The 22,113-nt window shown below is 36.8% G+C and overlaps 1 protein-coding gene across 1 annotated transcript in view; it reads left to right on the forward strand.

Moving 5' to 3' along the window:
- LOC122806083 (immunoglobulin superfamily DCC subclass member 3-like) overlaps positions 1-22,113 on the forward strand; it is a 1,389,320-nt gene that overhangs the window by 739,961 nt on the left and 627,246 nt on the right. Inside the window, exon 6 of the mRNA XM_044076321.1 lies at positions 22,110-22,113. This exon is cut by the window's right edge and continues 155 nt beyond it. Within this exon, the coding sequence (XP_043932256.1) occupies positions 22,110-22,113 (4 nt within the window). The remainder of the gene's footprint in view (positions 1-22,109) is intronic.

A 22,113-nucleotide genomic window follows, 5' to 3' on the forward strand; every position in this document is an offset into this window, starting at 1 on the left:
TTGCACAATGGTAAGTACTGCTAATCTGATGTTACATCTGCTTACAGAGAGTTAGCTTGAGAATTGCTTAGCCAGTGTAGGCATTGCTTACCACCACACAAACGAGTTACACTCACTTGCTAGTGCTTACATATGCTTACTACTGCTTATTGGTGCTTAGACCTGCTTACTAGTGCCTTATTCATTATGACACTGACACCTCACATGTGTGTTTACTGCAGTACTTCAGTTCATAAATATATGTTATTTAGTGGGTTATGCAACAAAAATATTGGTCATAACGTGCTTTGCCATGTAAAATTGGATGTGCTGCATTGGGACTTAAACCGGGAATGCCTGCTTGTAAGGCGAATGCTCTGCCCACTACACTATTGCTCTGTTGCTTCATTTACCTATATCTTCCTTGTTATCCTCTTCAGCCTTTTAAGCTGCTTTAACCATAGCTAAGCGATGGGCACACCTGTGCACCTACGGTTAGCTGTAATCAGATGTTTAAAAAAAAAAAGGTTTCTTTATTTTATTTCTATATTCTGTTGCTGTTATACACAAGGGTGACTGCTGGTGGGGATATGCAGTCATCTGTGAGCGGTCTCCCTCATTGCATTCCCCTTTCTGCTGTTCTACATTGTGGGGGCGTGTTTATTCTGAGTGTACTGCTCTCAGACATGCCCCTTGCATTCTTACACGCTCCATGTAAGCCTAGGAGCTTGGGCAGCGCGCATCATTAATATGCATGGCGCGCTGCCATCCTTAAATGGTCACTTCCATGCAGGACTAAGTTAGTCCTGCATGGTAGATTAGTAAATCCGGGGGATTGTATAATCAGCCACCATTTCAAATAGAATTCTAATCAAATTTAAGACTTTTATTTGGAGTTGTAGCTTAAGTTGTTTCTTTTTAAGATAAGACACAGTTGCATGTCAACGTAATCTTTCACTATTGCATTTTTAATGCAATGCAGCTTATATACACAGTGTCTTATACAAACGATGCAATGATTTCTACACTATTAACTATACAGATTAGTATCTACTAGTAAAGACTAGAAGAAAAATCTAGCCAAGCTAGAGTGTTCACTGTGTGATACCTTAAACCTCCTGTAACAGAGACTCTTGGGATATATGCAAATAACAACTATATGGCTTCTGAATGTCCATGACATTTTACTTTTTTCTTTTTAAGTCTTTGTTGATACATTCATGCCACTAATGCCAAAACCTTTTTTTTGGGGGGGGGGCAGCATTTTGTCTATGTGACCTTTTTACTCTTTATCTATAAGTTAAGAGAATGACCATGCAGGTAGATTGTACAGGTTTTTTGTTAGTTTCCATTCAGAACTGAAAGGCTGTCTGAGATGTGTAGTTAACATACAGCTACCGCCATATTTGTGAAACTAAAGTAGCATTTTAAAGTAACAATCATAAGTAAAAATGCTTTGTCCTTGCTACTTATATAATTTACATCGGTAATTTTCATGAGAGAGCTCAGTTTAATATTTCATTCATCTTAACGTGCAATTATTTCCTGTGATTTGCCATAGATTCAAGATATTATAGTTTCGATGCTGGTTAATTTCAGGATGAATGTGTCTTCCAACTCATATATTAATTTTGGATATCCATCCCTTTCTCAGTTTTTTCAGTTTCGTGTTATACCGTTAATTATTATTTAAGTGGAATGGAAAAAACTACATGCTGTCACACCTGTGATAAAAATTGTAATTATAGTGTGTCTCATAGATCTGTGAAATTAAGGAATAGCTGCTCAATGTCAGTTTAGCCATTTGCTCATTTTATTACAGCAATACCAAATGCATTTTACCAACTAGAATTACCTTTTTTCCAATATAATGTTTGAAAGCCCTATATAATACCCCTCCTACTTTTATATGCTCCTTCCATTTTCATTTGTATATTTGTATTAATGAAGATCAATTCAGTATAAATATGGAACAATATAAAGAGCACAAAAACAATATTTGTTTTAAAATTGTTGCAATCATGCTGAAATGAATACCTTGTAAAGTTATTCACAGTAATATGGGAGAAAAAGCATAGTGCTGTTTCAATTCCCATTTGCTTGTTTCTCTCTTTCGTCTGTTTATGTACTGTAATACCCTGCTGTATTGCTTCAAAAATATTCTTCTGTCCTGTTCAGAAAGGATGAGGATACTCCATCATTCTATTCATATTCTAGGCGTCACACATTGAGTTTATGCAGTTTCTGTGGGGGAATTAATCCATTGTCATGCTTCTGGTTATTAGGTGTTTTTCAGGGTTATTGCACATTGAGTTTCTTACAGGGAATCTATTTTAGGTAAACACTGTTGCACTTTACATTGTTCTGGAACATGTTACTAATGCATGTTTGAGATGTTTAATAGTATTCCCTTATGTGGCATTATGGTAAGGTTCTATGACCCTTAACCTCCAGTGATTAGTTAGAAAAAGCCCTTTCTTCCTCATGGTCATTGATGTTTCCAAGGTAAAAAATTTGTTTCTCTTATTTGACCAGATAAAAGTTCCTTATTGACAAAACAACTGCCAAAAGATGGCTAGGGAAATGTAGGTTAACTCAATACCAATTCTCCTTTTCCAGTAGTGGGAATCGCGTTTCTAATTGTTTGAGGTTTGGTATACTACAACTTACTTGTGACTTTCAGCAGAAAGGAAAAAATAATTAACTGGTTGTGTGCTTTGAGTAGAGCAGACACTATGTTAGAAAATAGAAATGTGTGCATTATATATCGTTGACTTGTTTTGAAGTTTGGCTACCACACCATGGAAAGAGAGGCAATATGAAATTAATGTTAAATAGCATGGATGATAAATTTATTTTTAATATAAACTTGCACATTAAATTTAATTATGCTATATGTAATAAGACAAACAAATGACTAAATAAAATATGATTGTAGGCCCTCAACTAATACTTTACCCACTTCTGATGTTCTTGGTGATGGACAAAAGTTAAGTTAGTGACATACATGGTAGCCCCAAAGTAACATTGTTGCCATCTTATTTTTTTTCCACTTTCAGCAATGCCTGACTAATACATCTTTTAACATATGATCCATTGCTAGCAACATATGTTTTTGGTTTTTTTTCAGACTGAATCCAGTCAGAAAGGTGATTATCAAGCTTTAATCAAGTACTGCTACTACCATTAAGCTCTTGTCTTGTACTAGAGATTATACAGCATCCAAAAGTTTAGAAATACAAAGCGTTTTCATGTCAGTGAATGCAATGTGGTTGCAATCAGTAGAGAAGTTGTTAAATTTAATTATTATTTTTCATGACAGACAGCAAATGCCTCATGTTTTTTTTTTTATGGTACATAGCAGAAACTACTAGAAAGGTTAAACTTGAAATGCAAGAACACTTTAAAGAGATATTTCTAAAAAATTGATTAAATTAGTGGCTTTCTTGCTATGGATATCACAGTTCCAAAGCGGGCAATTTTGGGTATTGTGTTAAGGTCACCCACACTATGGTAAAGTGAGTCATGATGAAATCAATGTTAAATAGAATGGATGATGAATTTATACTTAAGCAATAACCCACGCCTGGGTGTGGGTAATGCTGGATTTACCCATGGTTGGTGTGGTTTGGTAACGAGGGCAAAACCAGACTGGCCAAACAAAGACAACCGTGGATAAATCCAGCATTACCCACACCCAGAAGTGGGTTATTGCTATTATACAATGACATTATTATAGAAAAAAAATACTTTTCTTAAATAATGGCATTGTATAATGCCTCCGTGCTGCCCTTCTGCAGATGTCCGGTATTCTGCGGCAGTTCTGATATACTGCACATGCGTATGCTTACGCAGTACATCAGAGCCGTGTGTGGAAGCAATGGAGAAAGAAAGATCTCCGTTGCTTTTGAAAAGGTGTCTCGCTATGTTAAACTCATTTAACATAGTGAGATAGCTTTAAAAAAAGCAACGGAGAAAGGAAGATCTCCATTGCTTTTTTTAAGATGTCTCACTATGTTAAACCTGTTTAACACAGCGAGATTAAAGCAATGGAGCTCTTCCGTTCTCCGTTGCTGTGTAACACAAAAAAAAAAAGGCTTATACAAATGGAAAAAGTCCGGGCTACCGGGCCTTTTTCCAGTAGTATAAGTTTGATTTACAATGGGCACGCTGACCAATCAGCATGCACGTTTTGGAATATTAATGGAGGGTCGTTGTATAATTTAATATAATACACTGTCTCAGAGGTCTTAATTCAGAAACCGGATGACAGTATTTAACTGAGTAAGAATGTAATACCCCCAAAACACTCAGCTGCATTTGTAATTACAAAATTGAGGCAAATTCACTTTTATTTGAAAGGAACCCTCCTTGAAATGGTTCATATTGATGCATTTTTCAGTGTAGCTAATTATAATTCAGTGATAAGATTTAGTATTTTAGTGTTTTTAAAATATATGAAAAAGATTCTTTGACCACTAAAAGTCAGAAATGTTAAGGCACATGGGATTGATATGAATAGATTGGTGCCATATTATTTTCTTATCATTTTTTTGTTGCTGAATTAATTAAAGTATTATAAAAAATTGCATGTCATTATGCATTCACGAGCTGGTGTACTAAGCCACTTTTTCTTCTTTAGGGGAAATTTTCATATTTCCCATGACATCTTGAGAAAGGGAGGGTCATAGATATTTTTAAACAGATATCTGTTTGCTCTGCCAAGATTGTTCTGTTTGAATCCTGTTTGTTTCTGCTGTGGAAATCATTTGTTCTTCTCTTTGTACTTTATCCAGTACCAGTCACTGAGGTAAATATACATCAGTCAGGGCTAAAGCTGTCTGCACCTAATATAGGCTAACTTATTGAACTAAATGCTTTATTAAAGACCTGTATGTTGTTGAACAGTCATGAGTCAGCGCACTCAAAAACCTTAAGAGAACATTTGCTTAAATAATATAAGATCATGATAAAACGAGGATAGAACATATTTTTATAGACTAATTTTTCCCATAGTACTGTCTAGTTGCGTGACTTATTCAGCATCTCACACTAGAGATGTCAACATGCACTGTTTATGCCTTGATATCTTGATAAAGGGACATTTGACATTTTTTTTCTTTTTTGGCATAGCTGTTTCACTGGGTTGTTGAGTAACAGGCTACTAAAGACACAAATAGTTCAGCAGATGTCAAGGAGCTGTGATTTTCGGTGATCTGCACTCCTAAGGGAAATAACCATAGGACATGGCTGTGGGGCAGCAATCATGAAGATTCTGTCTTATTATAAAAGATGCCTTCCATGTAGTTCTAGCAGGGACATCACTAGCTGGCCAATGGGTGCTAACAAATCCAGAAAGCAACATTTATAGTGATTACTAAAGTAAAGGCCTGTGAGAAGAGTTTGATGGTGCCATGGAGAATGACTTCCTAGTGGCCTCAAAGAGGTTTTGGAAAAGTGTACACTGACTCGGGAGTGGAGACAGGATACTCCCTGTGCTGCTCTCTGCAAGGGTAATGAAATGTCCTAGAATGGGCACATTGCTGAGATGCAGAAGAGCATTTTGATGAACTTCTGAATCTTATGAAGCTAGTGAAAATGTCCTCCTCTGTTGAACAAATGCCAGAGACAGATGTTGGGACTGGTTCCATTACAGTAACTGAGGTCTTACAGTCCACTGTGACAAGGATGTAGTAGTGAATCTGATACCACTGGAAATGCTGAAGGTCCTTGACATTGCTGAGGCTTTATGGTGAGCTGGCCTTTCAGTGTTGAATGGAAGGCTGGGAGAGTACTGCTGGATGAGCAAAATAGGCTAGTTGCCCCCATTTTCAAAAATTGAGTCAGGAGGCTGTGTTCCATTTAAGGCTGAACCACACTCATCAACCTCCCTACAAAAAGATATGTCAGGGTAATGGAAAGTAGGCTTCATCAAACAGTCACTCACCTTTTTCCAGAAGGAGCAGTGTGGTGTTCACTCTATCCATAGAACAATGGATCATTTCTTTGTCCTTAAACAGATATTGGGGAAGGTCGTAAGAGTTTGCTGATACTACTGCTATGCATGCAGTCCAGGAGACTGCTGAAGACTGTAGACTAATTTCCCACAGTACTGTCTAGTTAAGTGACTTGTTCAGCTTCACACACTTGGCAAATATAATCAAAATCAGTTCTGCAGGGAACAAACTTCGAATTATCCATAGCTTTAACACTCAGCACTAACTTCCAGACAAAATGGAAACCTGGCAAAACTGACTTGATATATTTCACAAATTTGTAAAGGACATATTCCAATAGACTCTGGAATGTCATGTTGGAAGCAACACAGGGTTCTCTGGTACCTCTGTCTGAGAAGTGAACACTGTGTCTGCATTCTCAGCTTTTAGTCAGATGCATTCACTATCAAATATGTGTCTTGTCTTCTGCCCCATTTGAGATTTTCATTGACAAGAAATCAAGGCAAATCCAAGGTCTGTAGAGTATTCAGATTTTGGATGTTAGGGTAGGATCTTTGTAATTTGAAAATTATGTTATCCTGTTTACATCACGTGGGTTAATCTTCAAGGTACAATGGAGTAATTTGCTGCTGATTGTCAAATGGCCAGGATGAGAATCAATACCGCCAAATAAGAAGTTAAGGAATCTTCTCAGAAAAGAGTAGCTTGCCCTCTGCTAGTGAGAAGAAAGCAATTGTCAGATGATGGAGTTTAAGAATGTTGGTGCCCTGTTTGTAAGTGAAGGCAGAGGATATTGAGAGTTTGACGACTGATGGGTAGAACAGATAAGTATTACAGATGTTGTACTTGTTTGCTGTATTGAAGTGAGAGCTCAGTCATGGGATGAAATTTAAAATTTGATAGTTATCCTGTATCTCCATCCTGACTTCTGGTCATGAGTGGATGAAATGAATGTTCTTTGCAGGGTTCCTTGACTTATAGTATATGACACAGAAAGGAGTCTGTTGACCCTAGGGGATAAAGGAGTATCCCCCTGGTGACCCTTTGTCTTCAGAGGAGTCAGTTGATGTGGATTGGGCAACTTGTGAGACTGAAACCTGGGCTCCTCCAGTTGCAGGTTTACAACGTGCAGCCCAGGACACACTGGAGGGATTACATCTCTCAACCTCCCAGAATGCACCTGGCAATTTCTGTGATTAACCTGGGGACTGTTACTGAGGATAGGAAAGCCTGGTCTGCTCTGCTTAGCTTGCTGAAACAACCATCCACAGCACAGGTAGTTTAAACAAAATGGATTGATGGATGTTTTTTATTTTGTTTGCGTTGTTGACTGGGGTAGAGCACTGATCAGTATTAACCATTTTCTATCTCACAGTTTGGGAATAAACAGGACCAAGACAGTAACATTACAAACCCATACCAAGATGTTCATATTGTAATATTAGCTCACTATGAGATGAAGGTAATTAATATAGATTGGGAATGATTAATATAAACAAAAAATTATAGAGTAACTAGAAACTCAATGAAATAACTAGATTATATGTAATAAAGCAAACAATAACCTGGAGCAAGATGGAGGGCACAGTGGTGCAGCGGTAGTGTTGTCACCTTACAGCAAGAGGTTCTCTGGTTGGATTCTCAGCTGTGGAGTCTGCATGTCCTCCCTGCACATGTGTTTTTTTTTTCCAGGTGCTCTGGTTTCCTCCCATGTTACAAAGACATGCATCTGGAGTGTTTCCCCCCCGGGCCTCTGCTGAAAATTGGCTTTGTTCCAAGTCAGACTTTCCCAGGAAACAAATGTTAAATAAATAAGAGAATATTAATATGTACATATTATTGTGGGATAACAATAAATAAAGGGTGTGTGGGTAGACTAGAACCAGAGAAAAGGGAGTATGAATAGTGCCACTTTGGAGGAGTTATGATTTAAAGTATGAGATTAGGTAAAATTAATGAGGGTAAGTTAAGAAAGAAGTGAGGGAATCTAAGTCATTTGATGTGTCTGTACACAGTGTGGCATTTTGCCTTCATAGTTGGATGCTTTTTGAATTGTGAGTGGAACCTGAGCTATGAAATGGGATGGCTTTTAGCTGTGCTGAAACAGATTTGCATATTTTTTTTTGAGTAAAAGGAGGAAAACTGTGGTTAGTGTAGTGAAGTTTAGTAGCTGGTATGTGTGTGGTGACCAAAGTTAGAATGATTTCTTACGTTATAGGTCAGTGATTCAGGAATGAGTTCAGCTACTAGGAGGAGACTGTCTTGGCGTGCAGGAGTTTACACAGTTGAGACTAGTAAATAGATTTGCTTTGTGTTTGAATGATAATCATTTGGATTTTTTTTTAAATATTCAGTGGTGCCCATTTGTTAAGGAGAGGGTAATAATTGCATGTTTTGTTAGGGATAGTTTGGACAGATTTGCTGTTTCATTTGGAGGGTTCAGGAATAAGGAGCAGGTTATTTTCAAGCTGGGGAGGTAAGATTTGTTTTCCTGTAGCTGCTACTGCAACATGAGTAAGGCATTTAGGGATTTATCATGCCCAGACTAGGAGGTGGTAAATGTTGTTATTGTCTGAATCTTACTTATTACCAACTGTTGATGTAAATTTACATCATGATTTTTTCTTAGTGAAGCATTTTGGAACATAACTAGTTTCTCTACTTGTGTTATTCTCATGAGCCAAAACAAGGGTGAAAAATGTATGTAGTTGTCAGATTCTGGCTTATTGTCCTGTATGACTTAATAAAGAACTTTGTCGTTGAGAATTCATAGGCCAGAGTGCTGAAACACTTCTGTTTCTTCAGCAGAAATGTTCATACCCCCATAATCTTTTGAAAACGGAAGGTTGCCAGACATTTTTATGCAGCTGACTTTTTTTTCTGTTCTGACAGAGTTACGAGTTAAATCTTTTTTGTGTCTGTTGTGGGACTTTTGTTGTTCTTTTTGAACCTTATTTGGTACCAAATCCTGAGATCAATTTGGACTAGTCCCAGGACCATTTTCAGCTATGACCTGAGTTCCTAGAGGAGTAGAAAGTAACAGAATACAAAAAATAACATACAATGGCAGTCATGCCAAAGGTGCACAAACACAATGCAAAATAAAATAATATGATATAAAAGTGGAATAAAGATATTAATATATGATGTAAAGTAGGGTAATATGTATTTAGTATAAAGTAAGCTAACACAGTGATACAAACAAGTGAACTGTTCTCTGTTTCAGATGATTATATGGTTATATGTAGTGGATTCTGTCTTATTGTCTTGAATATATTCTCAAATACCTGCTTATCACTATGCAGGTGGGAGTCAATGTGTTGAAGCACATTTCTTTCTCCAAGAGAAATAGGCAACCATTCAGCATCACCCTTGATACTCTTATGAAGGACATATTTATCTCTCATAGACAGTTCACCTATCATTTTTCTACTGCTGAGTGACTCAGCATTGTTCCTATAGCTGGTGTGAAGTTAACATGATAAAACTATCAGAACTATTGTCATATAATTTGTAATTTTGGTCCACTTAACATTACTGCCTGGAATATTGCAATAGATATCACGTAATAAGTACTGCCCAAGGCCAAGTGATTTACATTGTGTATTGTAGAGGACTGCTGACAGCCAGGTCAAATACAGGACTAAGTAGTCTTAGATAGCAGGGCTAACAGGCAAGAAGGCTTGTGCACTTTTCTTAAATGAGGAAGAACAGCAATAGGAGATGCTAGAAACAATAGGTTCCTAAGTAAATACTAGGCTAGCTGCCCTTATATGCCATCCCTTTCAAATGGGAGAATCAAACCCTGAACATTGTGTCTGTGACATAAACACCTTAACCATTATACCAAGCCCCCAGTGGGGAAACTGCATGGGATTTACAGAACTAATGGTTAGCAAGTGTGTTTACTTACTGATCTTGTTCAACTTTAATATTAAATATAGACTTTGAGAACTTGTTTGGTTACGCAGTTTAAAATGAAGCCTGAACAACTTTTTCCTCCCATCTGGTACCACAGCATCAGAATAGAAATGAATGCTGCATAGCACTTCTGCGATGAATGACAAGCACTAGGATTCATAGATTTGTAATGCAATGCTATGTGCAAAACCCTACAGGTAGTGGACATGTGCAAGATACGGACCATTCAAAGGCAAGACAGCATAAGTTAGCCTGATGTACAGTGCATATGGATATGTGCATAATGATATGCAGGCCAGGATCCCCATGTAAGTGAGCTATATGGAATTCATAAGTTAAGGAATCCATATCTGAAGCACAATTTGTCGATGCACAAAAGGTTGCTATACTTATCCATTTGAACACTGACATCTGTGGTACACATGATAGAAGTTGCAGTAGATCTGCAGTGATTGTAGTGCAGGAACATATGTTGGGAACCACCATCAGAACCAGTGCTAACAGTGTTGTGGGCCACAGCTTTTCACATCAATGGAGGAGGTTCAAACATCTTAAGTACCAACAGCTGGCAGGACAATGGAAAGTGGATCCCTTCTAAGTGGAAAGGGATGCTGAAAAGGAACTGTTTGCACTTTACCACCCACACATGGAGTCAAAGATGTGCAAAGTATGCCTGTTCCTGTGATCATAAATGTACACATAGCATTAACCATCTTAGCTGCAGGGACTTTCCTATGTCAGGTGCCAACCTAGCGAATACTAAATCAGTTCTTTGAAATTTTGCTACAACATGTACTGGAGCATACCTGGTTCCCCAGGATACCACGGGAGAGAACCATCACCATCTGTGCCACCTACAATATAGATAGCCATTTTCTAGACAGCTAGGGCACTACAGGTTGTACTTATGTTGTTAATAAAGCTCCACCTGCCCTAAATTATATGTATGTATGAATGATGAGACATAATATATACATAAAGGGATTCTATTCCACAAACTGTTAGGTAGTCTGTAATGTCAAGCATATCATTTATAATGTATCTGTGTACTAGCTAAGCAAAGTTTACACTTCTCATATATGGTACATGAGACCTATTCTAGTGGTTCCTGTGAGGGGATTTCCCATGTCACCTGGATGGTACATGCATGCACATGCCATGCATAAAGGTACCATGCATGCTGGGAACATGATTCATATAATATATGGGGTGTTGTATGCTACAGGTAATAACAAAAATGCCCTAGACCTCAGACTAAGCAGGACATTTCCATAGGTTCATAGCTCATTGTTATTTACTGAGCTAATTACCACCAGGACCTTTATATGCCTGGCCATGCATTCCAACCCCAAAATGTTTTATAATATATCTCATCTAAAACCTAAAACATACTGGAGGTTGTATTCCTACTAATAAAATGAGGCTTCCAATGTTTAGATACCTTCATAGGGTTCCTGCAGTACAGCCTGGATATATGCAGGATGGCTATAGTTGTGTGAGCCATACTTCATAACATAGTATTGTATAAACAAATGGAGAAACAGGTGATCTTCATAGTGGTTCTTCCTTAGTAGTTGTAGCAGCAGTAGAAAAATAGGGTGAAGGTTTGGGGAGGGGTATACCACACCAACACCACAGCTGAGGCACAAGCAAGTGCACTAATAAAGAAGTATTGAGTGTCTAGTGCTCATCTGTGGGCCATGACACCAACATCAAAGAATAAGGTGGTGCTGAGCTACAGCTAGGTCACCTAGCACCCAGTGGGGTGATCCCCAAGCTGATCCCCTCAACACAACAACTCTGATGTTGTGTGCTTCTCAACCCCCCCCCCCCCCGAAAAGGGTCTTGTGCTTTGGAAAACTGAAACAAACTACTTGTAATATAGCAAGCAGCTTGTTACAGTTATAGCACACATGAAGCAAGTGCTTTGTTTCAGTCCTGACTGCAAAAGCAATATTTCTGCACTGGCAGAAATTAATACTCTGTCAATTGCATGCCTAACACCTTGTGCATGGGGCACCTGCCCATTCTGCCCTACCCCAGGTATGTTTCTGAAATTTTACATGCATTATCATACCCAGGCTGTACAATGAAGTGCATGGACTGGTCTATTAAATTACATTGTACCCTTACAACACATGCACACATGCAGAAAGTAAAACTATCAGCAGTTCATATGATTGGCAATCAATCCAATATTCATGTGAAAAATGTAAGTAGTTGCTTTACTTTTAAGTGTTTTAACTCTAATTATTATCACCCCTTACTATAACAGTAACATATTTTACAGTTACCCCAGAAACACATAAGCTCTTTCTCAGTAATGCTTATTTATGCACTGTTTTGTTGTTTCTTATCCATTACATGACTTAAAGTGCTTCCCTTGAAGCATGCTATAGTCTATGATTTTGGTAGCTGCAGTAGACATTTTGCATGTAATGCCTTTGCTTTGGAGCTTTAACATTTAGTTTTAATTTCCTGCCTCTGAGTTTGCTACTGATCTTAGGAAAACATGGAAAGAACAGAGGTCAGTACCAATCAAACAAGTGTGTTTCTAAATCTGACATTTTACTGCAGTAATCACCCTAATGCCTCTTTAATACCATTTGAATATTTTCAAAGCTCCCCCAGGCTGAAAGATTCAGTTTGGTAACCACGAAAAATGGTACAATGCACCATATAATGTAATAATGTCTTCTTCCCGCTGCTCTACACCAGCACTATCAAATTAAGCGTTAATAGGAAGGGAGCTAAATCTATTATGTTATAATGAAGATTCATGTCTAATGGCGCCATTAGAGATTAAAACATGACAGTTTTTATCTGAACCATTTCTTCTGTTTGTAATTTCTCTGTTATCATGTTGCTTGAGAGTGCAAGTTTTGTTCACTGAAGATTGTTTTATGTCTTTATATTTTTTTTATGTGCATTTTTTTCATGTAAGCAACTACAATTGTGTCTACTGTTTTACTTAAAAAAAAATAAATCAGTCTTACTGCTAAGCAGTGAACATAGTACAGTGATTTAAGAGTAATAAAAGGTACTTAGTCCAGGAGGTCATCATGCTAACAGTCCATGGTAATATTGTATTAAGTTCTTTGTGCATATGTTTGGTTTCAGTATTTTTTTTCTTATTAAGGTGTTGCATTTCTTTGTACTAGATATCTGTATTACTTTTATTTTTCTTTTACAAACCTTACATGCGAATATGTGCAAATATTTCCTGAATATAGTTTTTACATAATTATACCTGTAACTGATACTGGAAAATGTTGTCTTTTAATGGCAGCCTATTTATTTCATTACACTTCCCTTCACTACATGTCTTGGTGAGAGATGGGGATGACAGGTGTCTACTGCGTGATGGCACCATGCAATGTGTAAGTGAATAAAAAAAAAATCCTATCACTCACTTTATGGATGGCACAGCTTTGAAGCTGCAGTAAATAGCAACCATTAGGTTTCATCAGCTACTATATATATATATATATATATATATATATATATATATATACACACACACACACACACACACACACACACACATACAAATGTTTTTATATCCATGTGTGTGTGTGTGTGTGTGTGTGTGTGTGTGTGTGTGTGTGTGTGTGTGTGTGTAAAATGCAATGGTTTAAAGCAGTACCTATTGTAGGCTTTGGCATAAGAACCTATATGAGATTGTTTGGACAATGAGCATTGCATAATGCCAGACTGGCAGTTGCAGAAGATATTTCACTGTATGTGGCTTACCCAGAATGCATGCTAATTTGCATGTATTGCTTACACAGTTTACATGCATGCATTTGAGATGCTGAGATGCATTTTTGCATCTAGATTAAATGTTGACTAACACACAGTGTGTCTGCCCTGTGTAATAAACTCTGAAGTTGAAGAAAATAAATCATTAAAACCCGCAGTTCCAAAGTCACTACCTTTTGTACTGGCATCTTTATTCTGAGCTGCATTCATTAATATTGCTGGAGAATCAGGGAAGCCATTTTTTTCAGAATGGTTTCAGCATACTTAATCAAGTTTCTTGTTGAATTCCCAGCATGACAGTGACAAAAGAGAGAGTTCCAGAATCATGCATCTGTTTATAATCCAGAGTTACAAGTAATAAGGGGAATCACAAAAATAACCTAAATAAAAAAAAAAACACCCACAGCCTATAAAACAGCGATGCTGTATTAGAACTTGTGTAATTTTCTGTAAAATACACATATCCATTATAATGCTTCATTTCTGAATGTTATGTCAGAATTGACTTACTCCCACATCAGAGTTGTTGAAACCTTTATTTTCTACAAGTGATTCATTCATTTATTGAATATCTTAAGTTCATCCAGCTTTCACTTAAGCAGCAATCCTGTGAATATACCACCATTTGAGACAAATTTCTGTCTTTTGTCAGTTCTTTTGTATCCATCATAGACTGGTTTTAAACATCCACTTTTACCTCTCAACTGTCCCTGATTTTCAGGGACGTCCCTGATTTTGACTCAAATTTTAGCTCTGTCACTCTTAATCCCTCCTAAAACTAGTGACTTTTGGAGGAAAATTGGTGAATTACACAATGAATAATGACAATAATTAAGAGTTATTGTCTTCTTTTACTTCAGAAAATGTGTATTAATTCATATGCTCTGATTCTGTCAATAGTTCAAGTTAATAGCACTAATATTTTAAAAGTGTCCCTGATTGTCCCTGATTTTTTCTTGACTTGTCCCTGATTCTGTTGAAATGTATCCCCAATTAGTTGAGCGGTCTTAGCACTGTCTAGAATTTCCAGATTGCCATGTGATAATAAGTGTAAGGTTTAGGACAGTCTGGATAAGAGGGTACATTGCTTTGCCTGTCCAGTTTCCCATCCTCCAGTAGAGTCAGCACTCATGGATGAGGCAGTCCTTCATGAGTCCAGGATCAAACCATGCCAACCATGGGTAAATCCTGACATATCCACACCCATGAGTGGGCTATTGCTTAATTAATATATCATGCCACGATTAAGGATTAGGTGTTTTGTATGCTTGTATGTTCTAATTATTCTCTTATGTTAAGGATCCATTTAAGATCTTTAGAAACTAGAACTTTTTTTAATATTGGGCATAGCTTATCCACTGTGTCTGCAGTCGGTATACTAACTGTAGACAACATTTTGCTAACAACTCATATATAATAAAAATACTAGCTGTCAAGGAACAGCAATATTTCATTGCCTGATTCTAAATTAAATATAATCACCGAAGCTCCTAAGGAGCAAAATAGTTAACTTTCTAGCCTTGTTCAATTTATTTAAACTTAGCAAAACTCCCAGATAATCACTGGCTATATCTGAAATCTATGTTTTCATTTGCTGTATAACAGACATGAGTAAAAGGGACTACGTAATGATTTTATTTGTGAGACAAGACTTCTTCCCACAATGCACTATGTGTCCCCATCTTATTGGATTGTACTAACGCTCCATTTCTTCAGTGTCTTTTCTCTCTGCAAAGCTGAAACTCATTACACCGGATTAATGCTCCCTTTGATTGTTTCTAGATGTGGAGTGTAGAGATTGTTTTTCAGGGATTCCCTTTCTTTTTTGTCAGTTACAAATTCATAAGCAGATGTTTATGTTCCTTTATTGTTTCAGATAGAAAAAGTGGAGAGTTCCCTACCTTTAATAAATATTATGTTCCTTTATTAAGACAGAAATATTAGACAAATCCTCTTACGCCTAATTTTTTTTTTCTTATTTTTTTTTTATAACCGAGTAAGCCCAGCAGGCACAACTCTCTCTTCACAGCGTCAGCCTGAAAGCACTGTCTGATTAAGTGACTTGCTTGCAGTCATGCACTACATAAGGGAAGAATAAGGGAATCAAACCCAGGATTATTGAATGAAGCCCATTTAGACACATTCCTTTGCATATCAAATTGCTTGACTTCCCTTCCTCTGTATTTCTATCTCTACATTTTTCTTTACAATAGATTCAGGTTTATTATTAGCAAAGTTATTATATAAAAAAAAAAAAAAGAAACAGTGACCAGTTCAGTTACTTTTTATAAAGATCGTCAGTGTGTTTTAGTTACACATAACCCTCCGTCACTCAGTGTCTGCTGTAGATATCAAGTTTCTTGTGATTCATGACTATATTGTCCATTGTCCCATTTTTTATGAATAGCAATTCACAGAAACTGAGTTCATTGCTATGAGGGGAAAACAGCAATAAATTCACAACAGTTTGGCCAAAGGTAAGATTTTGGGTTAAATCCCCTGAAATTGCTTTCAGTGATAGTGGAAGTTTCATATTTTCCCACTGTTGTTCAACCTCTGAGTTAGTATATATAAGTTCAGGGGAGAAAAGACTTCCATGAACAAACCCAGGCTGGAAAACAAGCTGAAATAAAGTGAAGATATGCCAAAGGTAGAATAAAATCTTTTTACTGGTGCTTCCCGGTAACTCAGCTCAACAGCCTTTCAAAGGAAATAATTTTTACACCATAAGGTGCAACATATTTAAATGTAAATCCCATGTATTACGTGATTCTTCAGCTTCTTCGGCAGAGACGGCATCCAGTGGAAAGAAGAATGTGTTGTTTGAGGAGGCCATTCTGAATGAGGGTACTGTAGAAGAACAACCATCCTCGGCACAAGTCAAAACCAGGGGTCGGAAATGGCAGGGAGCGAATACATACGGTGGTGGCGGCAACAACAGAAGAAGAAAGAACTAATGGCAGTTCTATTGTCTTTAGTGTTAATTCTGTCATTAATATTAACAATGAGGCTTGTATTTTACCCAAGTGTGTGGTGCATGAGGGCATTCTAGGTGATCGTACGGACTTAAATATTGTGAATCTTTCTGATTTGAATGTAAATAATGATGTTGAAGCTTTGTTATTGAAGGGAACTAAATTTGTTTCTACATTTTTTCGATCTTTAGCTGATGTCATTTTGGAAACAAGTCATTTTTGTAGGAAACTGCATTTAAAAGTGTTTTTTTTTCAAAATTGAGTGCCTAATGACAATGTTAATAATGAAGCTAGTATTGTAAATGAGGGGGATAATTTGAGTGTTTGTTCTGACGATTCACTTTTGAATGTGTCTTTATATGCCAATGAATGTTGTGATGAGCTGACTGATTTTCCTGTGGGGAAAGCAGAGAGGAATGTAGATAGACATGATGAGGGTTTTTGTACAGGATATGGTTGGTAGGTTAATAGTTCCACAGGTCCCTTATCATAGTGATTTTTTTTCCACCGAAATTATCAACAATAGTGTGACAGTTTAAAAATGTCCTGTATAGAGAAGTAGAATTAGAATATAATATGTTTATACAAAGACACAAGACATATAATTTAAATAAATGTGTGTGGTTGGCGCTTAACAGTTTGAGAGATGTGAATGATAAATATGTGCACACTCAAACTGATAAAGGGGAAAAAATTGGGTAATTTTACCCATTGCAAAGTATAAAACCATGGCTGAAGAATTGTTGAGGAATCAATCTGTATATACTATGGTGTTGGAGGATGTTGTTTCCACTTTTAATGGTGAACTATTGGATTTATTGGAAAGGGGTGAAAGGTTGTTTTTTTTACCCCCATGGATGTCAAGAAACGTTTTGTGAAAAACCCTCGGGATGCCATTTTTTTCATTATCTCCAAAATTCGTAAAAATGTGTACAACCCGCCGGGTAGGCAGGTAGTATCAGGTAAGGGCTCTTTTCTGCAAAATGTGGGCATTTTTTTGGACCATCAGTTTAAAGTTTACTTGAGGAAGATTACGTCTCACATTTATGTGATTTGGTGAGAGGTAAGAAATGGAACATTGGATACTATTGGGCAACTGTGGATGTGAAGGCTCTTTATACAAGCTTTAAAAATGTTTGGGGTTTGGAAGCAGTTGGCAAAATGATGCGTGAGGTTCCACGTACGAGTTTTATATTGCAGTTGCTAGAGTTTTCTTTGACACACAGCTGTTTCAGATTCGACAAACAGTATTTTCTACAGAAAGAGAATACTGCGATGGGGGCTTCATATGCCTCATCGAATGCTATCATTTTCATGAATCATTTTGAAAATCTGTTTGTTTACAATACTGAATTTTTCAGGCAACATGTGATCATCTATAAGAGATATATAGATCATTTGTTTTTTATATGTAGGGGTGATCTTTCTGAATTTCAAACTTTGTGGACAATCCCAACCAGAATAACAACTTTTGTTAGAATTCACTCATATCACAAATAGGGAGAGAGTGCAGTTCCTTGACTTAGAATTGTTTGTAACAAATGATGGGGAAGTTTCCTTTAGACCTTTCACCAAAGTGACAGCAGTTAATAATTTCTTATCAGCTGACAGCATGCACCCCCCCCCCCCATTTATTGGCTGCATTACCCCATGGAGAATACAACCGTATTTTTAATAACACTTGTGAAAAACATACTGTAAGAGAGGAATTTTTGAAAATAAGACAGAAGTTGTTGAAGAGAGGTTATACTTCACATGTTCTTGACAAAGCAGAAAGGGTGTTTGGGAATTCTGTTACTTTTAAACATAGTTCAATTGGCAATGCATCGTGTGTGTTTAGGGATAATTTTGGTTCTGTATTTAATACAGATAGTGATGCAAAATTATTTTTTGTCATTAAGTATTCCTCTTTTTCTAGAAGTTTGAGGATGGTTGTAGAGAGATTTTGGCCCATAATTGTGAATGAACGAAACCTGAAGAATTTATTCCCTAGGATAATCACTTTTTCTTATAGTCAATTTTCCAGTTTGAGGGAACTGTTAAATACAAAAAGAGTTAAGAGAAATCAGGGATATAAGGGATATTATTTATGTGGACATTGTAAAATCTGCAGGAGAATCTGCAATTTAGATGGAACTCTTATAAATGGTAAAAAATATAAGGCTATGGAGTTATTTAATTGTAGGACCTGCGGGGTGGTTTATATTATTGGTTGAGGATGTGACCCTACTAGATGATACATTGAGCAAACCAGGAGAATGGCAAAAAAATCATCTAATGGAGCATCTGGGTGACATCAAACGTGGCAGGGTTGAAAATCCTGTGGCAGAACATTTTCATACTGTTCATGTTGGTTTTGATTCCAGTTTATTTTTCAGTGTCCTGGCCAAACAATTCAATAAACAGGGTGATGTTTTTCTGACTGAACTATTAAAATTAGAGACCACATTTATTATTAATTATGGTACATTATTCCCCACAGGTTTAAATCAGGAACTTAATATTAATATTTGTTATTAAGTAATAGTTTGTTCATCTTATGCTGCAAGAGTTTGAGTTTTGGTTAGTTCAATGTAACATGATTTTTCTCTTCATATGTGTTTCTTTTCCTCTCACAAAGGAGGTTATTCATGTGCAACTTGCTCACAAAATGTTCTATTTTTCTATATATTATGCTATCATAGCAGTTAATAAGTGAATGTGATATTTTGTCTTGGACATATAATGTATTTATACATTTTCATGTATTCGACCTCATGCGTCACATAACTTGGCTTGTTTGTGCATTTTCATGCATTATCGTGCACTATGTTTTCTTCATATGTGCAAGTGTTTTTGTCATATTGAGACTCTGATGGATGGTGAAGGGTTAATGAGTAGCACTCACTGTTCAACACTTTTGTAATTGATTGATTTTTTTATCAAGCCGAATTGATGTGCATTTAAATATGTTGCGCCTTGTTGTTGTTGTTTGTCTTTCGGCATTTTCCTGGTAAGGGGTTGCCACAGCAGAACTCCGGTCCGCTAATGATTGGCAGTAGATTTTTTTACGAAACGCCGAGGTGCCAGCTTGATGCCCAACCTTCAATGAAGGCACGCCCATTTACGCACACATGCCTTTTGAACACTACCCAGCCGCGGGGAGGACATGCAGACTCCACACAGAAGGCAGTCTCACCTTACAGTGTAAAAATTATTTCCTTTGAAAGGCTGTTGAGCCGAGGTACCGGGAAGCACCAATAAAGAGATTTTATTCTACCTTTGGCATATCTTCACTTTATTTCAGCTTGTTTTCCAGCCTGGGTTTGTTCATGTGATTGTTGGAGTGAGATGGGGTGTGTTTTTTTTTTTATAGAAGACTTCCACTAAGGTTTGCAGAAAATAGTTTTGGCAAATTTCTTTCAGGGTCTTAATGTATCTGATATGTTTCATCACATATAATGACCCAAATGTTTAGGATTTTTTTTTTATTTTTGTGGCTGGAATGAGGCACACCTTCTAAAGTATTACATATTTAAAGTTGATGGAATTAGTGTTGCTTCAAATTCTGATGTTTGCCAAGAATACTGGCAAATCTGCACTGTATGTGTTTACTTATTCATATGTTTGATTTATTTGTTTGTTTGATTTGCTGATTTGCATATTTTTGTTAACAGGGTTAGTTGATAGTGTTATTGCCTTACAGCAAGCGATTCTCATGTTTGATTCTTGACTCGGGTGCCTTGTGTGTGGAGTCTGCATGTCCTCCCTTTGTTCTTGTGGGTTTCTTCCGGGCATTCTGGTTTCCTCCCTCATTCCAAAAACAAGCAAAAAGTGGACTGGACACTCTAAAGTGGTCATTGGTATAAGTATGTGTATGTTCAAGTGTGTGGGATGGAAGAACAGCCACGGCAGGGCTAGCCACCCGGTGGTATCAAACTTGGCTCTAGATGATTGTCACTGCTGAAGTGACACCCCGACCCCATGTACAAAAATGGGAAAAGGGGATGTGGATGGATGGATGCTGCAGACAATAAAAGCATGTTTTTTTAACATGAACTATTCCATTATAACTAAAAAGACATGCATGTTATTGTTCACTGCTGCAACATTGTTTTATATACGCTGGATGGAAAGGTAAGGTGACACAGATGCATGATATCATTTAAGGCCTGAGATTCATATCAAAGCTTGTCCACATGTGCAGGAAATACTTTTTCTTTCTTTTCCTTTTCTTTTGAAACTATTATTTAAGAACTTGACGATCAAAATTTTAAATCTAATGTTTTTGGGGGTTTGGGTGTAAAGAATGATAAGGCACTCCCTCCATAAATGAGGGTGTAGAATGAAGTTTTAGAGCTTATCAGAAATTATTGTTCCACATAGAAATGTAAAAATATATACGTGATTTGATTGTATACATTTGGGAGATTAGTTGAGTAGATATAAGCACTGTTTTGATAAGAGGTTTGTAATTTTGACAATGTACAAATGTGTTTTGTTTATCAGTGAATTGACTGCATTTTCCTCTGAGTAATTAATGTAATGTTTTGGTTTGCCTTAATAAAAGCCATGTTTCTTCCAGACGAGTGGCACACACTTGTTATAGCCCAGCTAAGCTGCCACCAGCTCAGGCAGATGGGCCTCCATTTTACACATTATCTGCAGGACATCTTGTCAGAAATGTAATTCCATTTGTTTTCTTCACTGATTCCTTTTTTGTTTAAATTCTCATGGTCTTGTATTCAACTGATTAACATATTTAGCATTACTGTTATTTTGAATTCTAATAAAAGCCTTTCCCTGTTTTTCTTCAAAATCTGCTATATTTCCTTTGTTATCTTCCTGAAATGCATCAGGGACAGATGGGACCTCGTTATTGTTAACTACAGCAATTCACTCAAATCAGTTGATATAGTGTGAGGTCACAGAGCAATACCAGTTACCATCCTCATTAGCAATGGACATGAATTATTTATATATTTATTCATTAATTTTTTTTTATGACTCTGTTAACCTGGGTAGAACATTGATCCAGATGGATCATTTAAAGGTTCAGTCCAGTTATGTATTTACACACATGACAAAAGAATGAGGAATACACTCAAAGAGAGAAGAGTATACATTAATTGTTAAGTGTAAAGTAAATTATAAAAGAATACAATACACACCATTTTTAGAATTTAAGATTCAGATTTGTACATCCTTTATTGATAAGATGCACACTTAGAAATAGCCCAAGTAAAGTCATTGGGCATGCATTAAGTGTAAGTCATGGCATAATTGATCTGACTAGGGTCATAGGGCAATGTGCTGTTACCTTTTTTGAAGCGTTTATGTTTGCTTGTTGTATAAGTATGCCTTTAAATTTGCTGCGCAGTATTCTACCTTCCATCTGTCTACAAAATAATTTAGTATTTTATAACTGCATTTGCAATTTATAAAAAAATGAGATGGAGTCATTCGCCATGTAAGTATCATTGAAATCACAAATGTAAAGATGAGATGTTAAAATTTGGATCACTGCCCTTTACAGATGG

This window comes from Protopterus annectens, chromosome 7.part0, assembly GCF_019279795.1.
Source record: "Protopterus annectens isolate FY-2018-M chromosome 7.part0, PAN1.0, whole genome shotgun sequence".
NCBI classification, from domain to species: domain Eukaryota; kingdom Metazoa; phylum Chordata; order Ceratodontiformes; family Protopteridae; genus Protopterus; species Protopterus annectens.